We start from the raw sequence: 13,481 nt of genomic DNA, 5'->3' as shown, positions 1-13,481 counted from the left end.
TGATTTAATAATGTGTCAAAAGCATTGCTCAAATCCAAAATTGGTACACATCAGTCTCATAGTCTGAATAACAAAAACTGGGTAAACAAACATTCTGACCGATAAGAATGTTTAAATATAAATTTTATATGGCTTGTTGACTGACTGAGGGTGTATATTATCAATATAAAAAGAATATAACGACACATCAAAACGATGAGTTATGTTAATTTATAAGCTTATTGTTACTATGACCATAGACGAGAGAGCGTGTGTTTAAAAAGACGACAGAATATATAAGTATATAAAAAGCGAATAGAACGCGGCTGGGATATTTTTGTTTTTCCTATAACATTGATCCAATATGAATACGATAAGTGTTTTAATTTTTTTGGTGATTCGTTCTTGCTGTTGTTAGAAACAGTTGCACTTGAAGAGTGAACTCAAACGGACTGAAATATGTAATTGATTAAGATTTTGTTGTATATTGAGTGAGATGTATATTGTTGCGTTGCTAATACTGTGTTTGTTCTAAAATAAATTTTGAAGGAATAGAAAAACGGAAAATTCGTTTTAAATTTTACTGAACATTTTTGCCAAAAAAAAACTTTTTTCGGACGAAAAGTAAACTTTCTTTTTCGTCCTCTTTTTTGAAATTTAAATTTTTAAGACTTTGTCACTTTAAATCGTTTTATTAGTTTCTTATTAATAAGTGTGAATGTGTAATCTGGTTCGAAGAATTAGAAGGAGTCGGAAAAACACCAAAGTGAAATTAATTTTTTGGATCTATAACATATTAGAGTTCTTACCAAGGTAAAATATTTTTATTTAATTTTAAATTTGAATACAATAAAATTTGAATAACAGAGGCTGACTGGGTCTTGTTGTTTGCAGGGCAGGAAAATCAGAGTGAAATTCAAAATCAAAATAAAATGCTGAATTGAACTTCCTTTGTTTTGACGTTTTTTTCCTCTTCAATGCGCTATTTATATACTTTTAGGCCTTATCTAAGAATTTCACTTGCATTTAGTTCATAAACAAGAAAATAAATATTTTTTTCCGTAATTCGTTACAACGAAATTGTTCTATAAACAGAAATCTCCTTGGAATAAATTTTACAGAATTCCAGCATTACATACACATATAACATTTCATACTATATGACTTTGTTATCTGACTTTATACAAAACAAATATTTTTGATTTTGCACTGGCACGTGCTACACGCATGTTTGTATTAAATTTTATTATTCATAGAAATAAACAAATTGCCAATAAAATATTATTACAATTTCAGACATTTCTAATTAAAAGAAATTAAGAACATTTAATGCCGCTGTGCTCCCAATAGACTCATTTTCTTGGCTATTGTTTTAATTGATCGGGCGTATCTTATTATTTGAACTGATTGCATCGATCTTTATACGTATACATCACCAGAATAGCGGAGAATGTTATTTAGTTATGCAAGATTGATTTGGGGATGCTCAGCAAAAATAGTTTCGAGTCAATCAGTTCACACAGAGGTCAAACGAGTTGCAACAGATAAATGATTAAAAACTCATATTTTTCGGAGTTTCAGTTAGTTGTTTGTCAGTTAGGTGCAGTTTGTCTTCAGAAGCAGATGATATACGACGTAGTATTTCAAAGCTTGGCTATTTTTTTTTCAAAGTCTCTTCTGGATCACTTTAAGCTGTTATCGTTTCAATACAAAGAGGGTAAAACGTATCATAATTTAATGAGCCATTTGGCCTTTAAATAAAAATAATTTGTGAAGCTTTGTCCATTATTTTTGGTATTATTCTCCCTTTTCAATTATTTGTAATCTAGGCGTACTTTAATTCACTACAGGAAACATTACTTCCGTTCGGAGTTAAAGCGGACGTCCTTAATCTAATCTGGTTTTTATTTTGTTTTTAAAATTTCAAACAAAAAGACTTAACACCCTGTGCTATTTTCCATTGACATGTTTAACACAAATATGGAATACGGAAAACGGATTGTCACATTCAAATGAAAAACTTTTCAATTTCACAAAATCTTATTTTTGCTTTTAATGTTTCCACATATGCTCATTAAAAGAACATTTTTCATTCAATAAAAAACCAGAGCCACACACAACAAGACAGTTCTGATACATTCCAAGAAAAGTGCTATAAACTTTTCCCTTTGTACTGATTTAGTTTTCCGTATTTTCTTAACTAAATGGCGCTATAGGCGTCACCACACATTCCATATGATCGTTGGTTGTTGTTTTTTTTTTACACATAAAACCACATTTCTTCTCTTACGTATTTTAACTACATCATGTTGAAATTACATTCTGTCCGTCAAACCGTTAATAGATTTTCCCATTTGGAAGCGTTTGTGAAATTTGTTTTTGTTTTTCTTTCACCATTGCCCACAAGTATTTTTAGTTATATCTCTTACAAATAAAAACGCATTCCACACATGGATTTCGATTCAGATATATAAACCATTTCCGGTTGTTGTTGTTTTCTCTGGTTTCGCCGGATTACTTAACATTCTGATAATATGTGGTTCAAATATCATTGTTTCTGGACTCGGATAAATACAATATTTATCTACTAACAAATGGGAAAGTTCGTTTTATCTAAAACAAATTCCTCGAGTGAGAATGAATTCCTAAATATGTCGAAACGAGTAGAATCTCGGCTACAAAAACAGTTGAATTTAAGGAGTGAAACCTCTCATTTCGAAAAGTTGAGGCTTTCGTTTTTAATTTGGTAATCTGACACAAACCGGAGTGACTATTACATATGTCAATTTGATATTGAATTACTCAATGCCCCCAGACGTTTGTCCTTTACTTTTTTTGCTCAAGTGATATATTTTTCAACGAGCGACCTTTCACAGACATCACGATTATCATCAATTACAATTAACGAATCTTTTACTTCTTTCGATCAAAACGATTTCAACTTCCAAACCAAGAAAACGATTTCAAAAGTGATATACAAAATCTTGTACTTCCTTGATTTTTACATATATTTTGCCACATAAGACGGCATTAATCAGTGTTTATCGCTTATTTTGGTTCTTGTTGTCGTTAACAGATGAAGTAGAACTAAAAGTATGCCATCCATTATGAAAAGTCCTTCTTCACGTAAAATACCCATTCCTATTTGAAATTATGGTATACAGCCCAGAAAAACAATTTTCTATTTAAGCATCACTTCACACAGGAAAAGTCGGTTGAACTGTAGAGGCGCCCGGAGGTGTCACCATTTTTTTCAGTACTTCATTATTTGTGCTCTATTTTCACGTGAAATAACTTCACTCTGGTAAAAATCCATAAAATGTCGTAGCGGTGAAGTTAGTTCACAAAAAATAGCGATCTATTAGTCTAAATGTACTAGAAATGTAATAGAATTTTACAAAAATCTATTACATTCAAGCTTTAGTTTCCGAACAACATTTCCCTATAAAACAATATGCATCACTTCACATAAAATAATATGTGTTTAATGTGCCTCTCATGGTGTAAAGGACCGTACAAAGTGTGTACATGTCGTAAATACCAAAAAAGACGAATTATAAATAAAACATATGTTACAGAAGAAAACAAAAACATTTCATTAGCGCAGAGAGATAAATCATGTTACAGAAATCTATTTTTAACAAAAAAAAATTCAATTCTATTTTTGACATTTTTGACTGTGCAACCATATCAAATTGTTGGTGTATATATAGTAAAAATACACCATAAAAAATGAAATACTTTGACTTCATTTTTAATGACATGCACCAGCCGGTCAATCTCCCAGACCATCGGCATTACGATCAAAGTCCTATCGCATAGCTTATTATGAATGAATTGTTTTATTTTGTTTTTATTTTTGTTTTTGTTTGGTTTTGTATGCTGATAAGAAACAAGCGATAAACAAAATTCGTTTATGCATCCCTTTATTTATACTTATTTCTTTTTCTGTTTGTTTGACTGCAAGTTAAGAAATATATAAATAGTCAAGGTCGTATGGAATAATTTTATAAGGAAGAGAGAACAATGTATCTTGTTTTTTGGAATGTATCGCCATTTGAACAGATTGCCTCCACCTGTCTCTTAGCTTAGTTCATTGTACCAAATATCAAATGAACTAATTGTCTCAGCCCTCCTTTCTCACTTGATTTAGCACCATGTCTGCTTAATGACACGAACGTTTCGATGTTGGAGATTGATTCTTTATTCGATTCGAACACCGCACCATGATTGGACTGGCCATATTGTGAGGTCAGGCGATTCCCGAAAGGCCTTTTCGTTTTTTGTATGAAAACTTTTAATTAAAATTGGTTATTGAACTCGGCTTCGCTTTGGAACAACAAACGTCATGCGAAGACTCGACTTTTCAAATTTTAACTGGTTTCTCTTCCTTTACGCAATATTGCCATTAAGGATCATGTAAGGAAAATAGCTGGGAACTTATATGAGCAAATGACGGGACTTATACATCATTTGTTCATGCACTACATTAAATCTCCGTATAATTGGTACTTACTTTCACGAAAAATTGAATGTATTAAATTTCAACAACGATAAACGAATATATCTGAATTTTATTAGTAAAATTTAGATGAACAGACCAATTGACGTAGAATTAGTTTTTAAATTGCGAATGACTTCATATAAATGAATAACGGCAGCCAATAAAAAAAGAAAAAGAAAAAAGAACACCGAACCCCAATATCAATATAACTACTGTATCGAGTCCCATAGCCGGCACTGATTAAATCAATTTTTTTAATTATATTTCTATCAAATAAAAAAACCATTCAATGAAAAGGTTCAAATAATAGTGTAACCTTTTATGATACTATCAAAAATAGAAAATGTCAAAATTCTATTTTTAAAATTAAAATAATAAAAAAACACCACACAGTCTGGGTCTTACTCAACATGTTCAACATACACTTCCAATTTCATTCCATTAAAACATAATCTTGAACAATAAAAAAATATTAAAAAAAACAAAAAAACAAAAAATTAAGAATTCGTTATCATCTCGAACAAAATGTTTGTTTGTGCAACGGGCGCCTGTTGGTTTAGATCACACTTAGTGAGTTTAAAGTTCACGGATGTGTAAGAATTATTAAATATTTCATTTACAAACTAAATTTGATTCAGCTGCTTGAGTTAGCAGACACTATAAATTCGAAGTGATGATTGAATAAATAGAATAAAGTAGAAGAGAGACAAAGATCCGAAGTATTTTTACAATTTATTATATTTATAGAAGCAGACATGCAATACAATTAATTGATCTAATAAAGAAAAAAAAGAACTGAGAAGAATTGTTATAATTTGTATGCATCATGAGACGGCAAAAAGTATTGTTAAGATGCTTTATGTGACAGCATAACATGGTAAATTAAAAGGAATCATCAAATTTGTAGAATTAGGTCGGTTTCGTCATGTAATCACGTGCTCTGAATATGTTCTTTTTTCTTCATTTTATTATTTTTTATTCGGTCAATCATTGTTTAATGACTTTGATCTGCTTAGTTTTTATGTTGATTGATGATTTCTTATATGATTCATTTCTAACATGCTTCTCGCAGCAAAACATCATTATCATAAACGGCTGATTACTCTAAACTTTATACTCTCTGATCTTGCACAGCATATTTTTTTCATAACAGAATAACATTTCAGAGTCAGAGAGAAACATATTTCGTCTCTCAAGAAACGTCGAACAGAAAAACGCTCTTATTGTTCTCTGCACTTAAGAATAACTAGTAGAGATCTTAGTATTAAGTCAGCATGACTGATGTGTGTATAAGGTCTTGTCTAAATGAACAATTTCTCTTTGCCATATTCTAGATGTCTTCTATAAAATCAATACTACTGGGTGCAGTGCTATTCTTCGAAATCATACTATTAGTCTCAGCCGAAAATACTGGTGAACGAAGGCGATTCTGCGGACAACATTTAACAGAGACTTTACAGTTCTTCTGCCGTCACAGATATGCATCACCAACAATGACCGAAAAGCGATCAGGTACGGTTGATTTTTTATTGAAATAAAATTCGAATAATTTGACCACCCCACCAACAGACGAAATTGTAGACGAGGCATATGCAAACGATGAGCCACTAGCTGATAGTTCGCCATTTTCGTACGAGTCATTGCCATTTTTGGCTAATTTTGGATCGGCAGCAGCATTACGTGCGCCGTCGCGTGTACGTCGTGATTATTGGTACCTTCAACGTGGCGTCGCTGACGAATGTTGCCGTAAACCGTGTACCGTACAACAATTGAAGCGCTATTGCTACTAAATGTTGTGTGTTCATGTCGTATACAGTGAACGGAAATTATCTCTAAATTTTATTAATTAAAAAAAAACAGTTAATGGCCCTGGGGATTTTATAAATAAAATTAAATTATTTCTTAGATAAATTTTTAACATTTTTAACAAGTAAAGAAAAAAAAGTTTTTTTTAATAAGAAAGTTAATTGACTTTAAAAACAAAGTATTTTGTTTTCTATTAACTAACTAAAATAATTTTAACCGAAACTATGGAAACAATAATAATTTTGTTTAAAATTAATGTCAGTGATAACACATCTTTTAAATATATTTTTAAAAATATTTTAACTTTTGCTTTTTTACTTTTTAACCAATTTTTTTTCTTAGATTAAAATATTTGCTGTCAATTTTAGTGCATTTTCGACATTTTTTCTCACATCTTTTTTCTTCTTTTAACACTAATAACACACAAAAGATTAAACTAAATTTAATCAAATCAAATTTATTATATCAATTCATTTATGATACCAGAAAAGCATTTCGCATTATTAAACATTATTTAACATTTGAAGTGGATTTCTATTCAAAATATCTGGAAATCGCGGCATCACAAATAGTCAATGGATTCAATGCAAAATTTTTGCTTCAACTAAAACGTGCCACTTTTTCGGTTTTTTAAGACATTTTACTGATTATCCTCAGGAAACGCTGAGAAACTACGGAACGATCAAACACTATAGAAGGAACATTGTCTTGTTCAATCTGCTCTTTCGGTAGCAGAAAATGTTGTCACGTCTTCGAATTTTTGGACTTGACTTTTGCTAGGTGAAGTTTTTAGAATTTAAGGGTCAATTCGTTTTTCATCAATTACTACAACATGCGAATTGTTAAAAATGTCAAATTGTGCACGTTTGTGAAGGTCAATGAGCTGAAATGAGCTTATACGAAAAAACGTTATTTAAGGAACTTTAAAGCTCGATGATTCGCCAAAATTTGATGGGTTCAGACACATTGTGAAAAATCAACTCCACTCCTATCTGGGACGGTGGGTTGGTCGAGTGGGGTGTCAATGGATAGTGCCTGAAGTAAGCTACAAAACTCCAGGTTAGAGCTTCCTGCTACTAATTTTCCCAGCCGTCCAGAGCATTTCAAAAATTTCTGTTTTTTCGAGGTTTTTCACTTGTTGCGGCGACTGGGTGGGCCGACCATCGGCGTTTGTTGGTCAATAATACTCAGCTCATTGACCTTCATAAAGGTGTACAATTTGACATTATTCACATTTCGCATGTTGTAGTAATTGATAAAAAACGATTTTCGAGACCACTTCGGAGAAAAAAAATTTAAGGGCCATGACAGCCCAACAAAAAAGTTTCGGGAAAAAAGTTGTTCCACGACATTCTCAGAATTGAACGACGATTCATTTGAGACATACCTCGATCGGATCGCCGTCGGCTTGAATCCTGATTACATATAAGCTGTTCGAAGTTTTGGCGAATTGTCTCTTAAACATTCAGAGATTATTTTAACAATTTTTGCACTTGGATACGATTCTAATCATTAAACGTTGGAAAAATTATTCCGGAATGTCTGTGGTACCTATGACAATGGTCAGATCAGAGCCGATTTTAAGAAATTACAAATTACTGAGAAAAACCAATTTCATTTCCAAGAGTAATTAAACCTACGCTTTTGATAGTTCAATTTGCCCTCTTAATTAAGAGGGCAAACACATTCCAATAAACATTTTGTATTTCATGTTGGGACCACATATTTTACGTAATTTTGTTCGAAATTTCCTCTCTAGCTATAATTACTCTAAGATTTTTATTAATTTAAAATTTCTAAAAATAGGCCGGTAACGATACACTTGATACGACACAAATACACTTGGTGATACACTTAAAAACAAATAGAATGGTTTTCAAGTGTTCTAGAAATTTTAGACCAAACAGTTCATTCATTTCACTTGATTTGAAGATCCGATGAGGAAAATGCAATACTGATTTCAGTTTGAACTCATGTTTGTGAGAACTTTTTCAAATCAAGAGCAGTTTTTTTAATGATGTAAACCTGTACAATTTCTTTCTTTAGAAATCGCAGACATTTTTTGTTAGCAAATTACGATTGCCCAATAGAAATGAATTGAAGGTAGAGTTTAATATCAAATTCCGCAAATTCCACAAATTGAATTAAAATCTTGAATTTAAATTTTGATGATAAACTTTTCACTGGCATGGGGGCAAGTATATCAGCATACTACTACCGATACTTTTACCTTTTCAATACACTTGTGAGGATGATGAATCTTTTACTTCTTTTCATTTAACATACAGTTTGAGCATGTATAAGAGAGTATAGGTCAAAGCTGTTAAAGGTATAAATGAAACTTATTTTCAACGAAAACATGTCCTGTCCTTCCTAGTCCTGATCAGAATTGGGTTTTTTTTTTAAATAATATTTCGTTCATTCTAATTTGTTTGTTTTTGCAATATCTGCTCAGGTCGCTGTCCCCGTTCTATTATTTTCTCTCTAAAGTGCTAAAAGCTATTAATCAAAATGATAATAAAAAAAAATGTTAAATTTTCTTGCACTGAATTGCCTTATATTTTCAATAAACCATTCACTTTTTTGTAACAACATCGATAAGAAAAGATGCATATGCAGCATTATAATATTAAAAAGCCACAAGCTTCAAACAGAACATACAGTTACTGCACACCTATGGGTTTAGAATTAAAAGAAAAATCGATATGAAAATATATACTGATCGTTAATTCCATTTTGATTCCTTTTCGGCGAGCATACACATAGTAAGTTGGAACATAACAACATCGCTATCTGTGTTGTCAAAGCTACTGACACGAATGTTGTTCTTGGTACTTCTTTTTCGTTAGTATATATATGCTCATCTCGTTGTGTAAATTTTGTCCAGAAAATCAACGTTTCGCAAATATAAATCTGAACAGAGGTGGATGTGGAAGATGTGAAAAACAAAGTGTTGGACCTTCGATCTCATGCTTTGCAGAGACGCGTTTGCAGTGTATTGAGTCTATTATTTCTTTTGATCTAAGTATTATCAACAGATTGACAGAAAATCTATTACTTCTTTAGTTTTATCAGTCGTTTTTGATCCTTATATCGCATTAGCTATAGAGTGAAAGATAAAACAATATTTTGACAAGTACCCCAGAAACTCTTCGTTAAGTTTCACTGGTGAGAAACTTGACATTTCTTTCATATAAAATATGTCAAAATCTTCACTTTGGGTAACGAATTTTTAGTTCCTGAACGAGTTCCAAGGCAAGTTATAATAGACTGGCCTTCGGTCCTCTCGCTCTCAACGTAACATGTTGAAAGAGAAAACAATATTTTGACAAGTTTCCCAAGGCAAGTTATGATAGACTGGCCTTCGGTCCTCTCGCTCTCAACGTAACATGTTGAAAGAGAAAACGATATTTTGACAAGTTTCCCAAGGCAAGTTATACTTAGCTATTCTTCGGTTCTCTCGCTATGATCATAACAGTCTATTGGTCATCATTTTATCCGATGAACCCATTGTAGTCAAGATCAATATAATTCGTTAAAACGAATATTATTTTCTGTCTAAAACTGTATGAAGCGACTATACACTTTCAATGATAGACCCACCTTTCTAACGTTGACTTAATTCAACACACTTCAAGCATGATTCCCTATTAACATTCTGCGAAGCTCGTTCCTGCAATTGGTTCTCTAAATATGGTGCTGAAACTTGGCAGTTTTTCGTGCAACTGTTCTCTATTTGACAGCTGTCGACTTCGATCACTTTTGCTGGGCTGGAAGTGCGTTGCCTAATCGCATTCATTTCAATGTTGACCTCTAAGGACGACCATTTCATATACACAATCCAGAAATGGTAATCCAGTCCAGATATGTTAATCAAAAATGGTTCAAGATTGCCAATGCAACTTTCAAACTGTAAACCTTCGTAATGGCGAACGAAACAGTGGAGAAAATAAATCGCAATAAAATACTGATACCTCTCTGGGCACATTTAGCGAATACCTATTGACAGTTATATCGATACGGTTTTGTTTATTTTGCCGCTGACAATAAATTGTAGACATAAAACAAAATTGCCTTATCAGAATCGCGCATGCGTCGTTTTCAATAATTCGGACGTTCCGGCGGTTTTAAGTTCAAAGTTTTTCCAACTTTTTGTTATATGTACGTAAATGTGCTGTTGTGGCGAATGTGTTGTCACGATAAATTTTTAGTAGGTACAAGAGTTTGGAACAAGATTAATTGTTGGTCTGAGAATTCTTCCGAAGTCTGAACTGGTGAAATTGATTTACGTTTTAATGCACTTAAAAGTGCTATTAATTAAAACGGATAACAGGATCGTTCGATATTCGGTATTGAGAACTAATGGGGTATTAGAGACATACATTGAATATTTGTTTCGGAAAGAAATTTCGTTGAACATCCAAATTTGGAAAATCTTAAAAGCGTCTTAACATACGGGGTAAGTTCTGTTACAGATTGTTCCAATGTCCAATGTGCCAAGTTAACATTAATTTGATTAATGCAACCAATCGTTGATACTTTCTGTATTCCTATTTATAACAAACAACACTGAGGAATCCACTCAAAACATACGTTTTGAAATATAACACTCAATAAGCGCACTTTCATTTAAAAATGTAAAGAGACACGCCAAACACCATCGCGTTCTCTCTTCCCCTTTTAAATCAAACAACAAAATTGATATATAAAATAAAGCATTCCTTGTAATTATAATGCCGATTTGGTGATATATCATGCCGAATGTAAAATAAAAGAAATGGAAAAAAATTATTGATGCAATGGAATTTCTGCATGTTGTACGGGATACGGACTGCATCGGTTTTTGTGTGCAATTCGGTTTATATATGAGATTGTAAATTTTGATACTTAAATTAGATTGTGCTGAGTATTTGCACTTATTTCAATTTGATTCAGCTAAAATGTTCCTTCCGTAGGGTTTTGACAATTCGCTGTCAAGCTTTAAAGATCTGAATGGTCAGTAATTTCAGTAAACTTCTTTTTCCTTGAAAGCTGTTGATCAGACGCGTCGTTTAAGCCACATATTAGGTCGGTGGCCAAAAATCTCGGGGAGATACCACCATAAAAATGTATGCTTGTTTTTAGCAAATTTTTTAAAATTCTAGTTTTTTTCACGAAACCTGAATCGATTTCACTAAACTTTTTTTTTGCTGACAAGACGCGTAGTTTGACACCAATATGAGATCATTGGCATAATGTCTCGGGGAGATATGACCAAAAAGTGTTTGTTTGTATTCGACATTCCAAGATATTCTCAATAAATCTCAAATGATTTCTGTAATCTTGTTTCCCTGTAGCAACAAACGCTATAATTGAACACGAAACTAAATTTTTAGAAGATTTTTTGTTCATTCTGCTTTGACCCTGGAGTTATCCATATATAGATTGGTGGGTATCAATAAAAAATCTTGTACTTCATTAGTTGAACCATAAAGTTTGCTATAAAGAGACGACGTCATCTAGAGTTCATCGCTTATCTTTGCACTAGTTGTCCGCAGCATATGAGTAGCTATTTTTAAAAGCACCAAATATTTAACTGTGTAATTAATATCGCTGAGAGTTTTGCAGATTTAAGAATATGAATGATGTTTGAAGACCAAACGCATTGTAATAAACCTGACGACATTTTAGCTAAGTAAGTACAGGTACAGAACATTGTTGTAGGTTTGTCTGTAACGATTTTGTTAGTAGATTGCCAGAGTAAACTATAAATTAGCAGAAAAAGAGAACTAAAATAATCTTTTATACAGACTGGAAACGTATCACGATACAATACTTCATCTGCAACTTCAGTTGTTCAAACTATTTTCCCTAGTTTGATACAAAATCTTGTACTTCATTGGTTTTAACAAAAATTTTTGCTTTTTAAAGCCGCCACTATTTGGCGCTCATCGATGATCTTTGTATTCGCTGTCTGTAACAGATGAAAGGGTCTGTTTCCAAATGGAAATTATCGAACCATTTTTTCTGAAACCAGATCCAAATGGTTAACTTTGAAAGTGATATCGCTGACGGTAGTTTTAAGAAAAATTCCGATTTAAGAATCTTAATAACGTGGAAAGTCCGAAAGAATTATAATAAACCTGAGGATATTTTCACAGTCACCAAAATATTGTTACACTGTGTGCACACTGCGCACTGAGATTGCACTTTTATCTGTATAATCAGATCTCACAATATTATTAGTAAAATAAAAAGAAAATGTGAAAACTTCAGTTGCAATGCGACGGTTGTTACGCATAAACAGCATTTTGCAAAAGCATAAATCAAGGTTCGTCCGTGTGGTTGCATATACCAATAAAAAAAATGGCAAGAATACATTATATGGCAGCAGCTCGGCTACGATGCAAAAGAGCGAAAATATATATCGTTTTAAGTGACCGACCGTTTTATATATGCAATCTTTATCGAATCGATGCTCTGCCGAGGGACAGTGGTAGGGAACCTTTTAATTAAATGCTAAGAAAAACACTTACTCTGTGCAACAGTTGATATCTATGTATAGAGTTTACCTACCATTCCTTTCCTACCGTTGCGTTGATGAAATGTGGTTAAGTGGTGTTTGAGATTATGTAGTGAAATGATTTAACGAGCAATTTAAATTATCAGCAACGTGAATGGATTTTATAGACCAACAAGTCGTTCATGTAATAAAATTTGCTGCACTGCATGGACCACGTTGTTATACGTTAGATTGTGAACCGTATCGGATGAAAAAGTCGAATATGTTTCCATTGCGAGTGAATTTACATTGAATTTATATCCATTTTCGATTCAAGGTTAACTTTATTCAGAGTAGTAAATTTTTATTATAATTTGTATCAATACGACGTGACGTCATTTTGTCACAATTAAGCATTAACTGAATCAATTCCATAACAGTAACTCATTAACGTTCGATAGGAACATGCATTTTTGCAGCAATCATTCACTATATTGCTAACCACCACATATGTACCTTGGCGTCGCTGTCTCACTGGTAGTTCACTTATAGCAGCTGCGTAATCATCCGATGGCAGCTCCAATGACTGTAAAATTATATCGGTATCTAAAATCGATTGCTCGTTGTTTGGTCTTACGCGAAAGCCAAGCTCTGGAAGAACAGAATGGTAAGTGATAATTTCCATCAAATTAGTCCAATCAGACTAGCCTC

At 32.6% G+C, this 13,481-nt stretch overlaps 1 protein-coding gene across 1 annotated transcript; it reads left to right on the top strand.

Moving 5' to 3' along the window:
• Positions 1-227: 227 nt before the first annotated feature.
• LOC119066837 (LIRP-like) lies at positions 228-6,336 on the top strand. The gene is made up of 3 exons (XM_037169500.1): positions 228-792; positions 5,818-5,995; positions 6,053-6,336. The coding sequence occupies exons 2-3, from the start codon at positions 5,818-5,820 to the stop codon at positions 6,271-6,273; spliced, it is 399 nt and encodes a 132-aa protein (XP_037025395.1). The 5' UTR covers positions 228-792; the 3' UTR covers positions 6,274-6,336.
• The last annotated feature ends 7,145 nt before the right edge of the window (positions 6,337-13,481 follow it).

The sequence above is a fragment of the Bradysia coprophila genome, chromosome IV (genome assembly GCF_014529535.1).
Source record: "Bradysia coprophila strain Holo2 chromosome IV, BU_Bcop_v1, whole genome shotgun sequence".
NCBI lineage: Eukaryota > Metazoa > Arthropoda > Insecta > Diptera > Sciaridae > Bradysia > Bradysia coprophila.
Note: the sequence above shows the minus strand (reverse complement) of the source record. Positions and strands in the feature narration are given on the sequence as shown.

Excerpts from the sequence above, each read along its gene's own strand:
- LOC119066837 (XM_037169500.1), top strand. The coding sequence starts at position 5,818 with ATGTCTTCTATAAAATCAATACTACTGGGTGCAGTGCTATTCTTCGAA. Across the intron at positions 5,996-6,052 it reads AATGACCGAAAAGCGATCAG|ACGAAATTGTAGACGAGGCA; the intron begins GTACGGTTGATT and ends CCCCACCAACAG.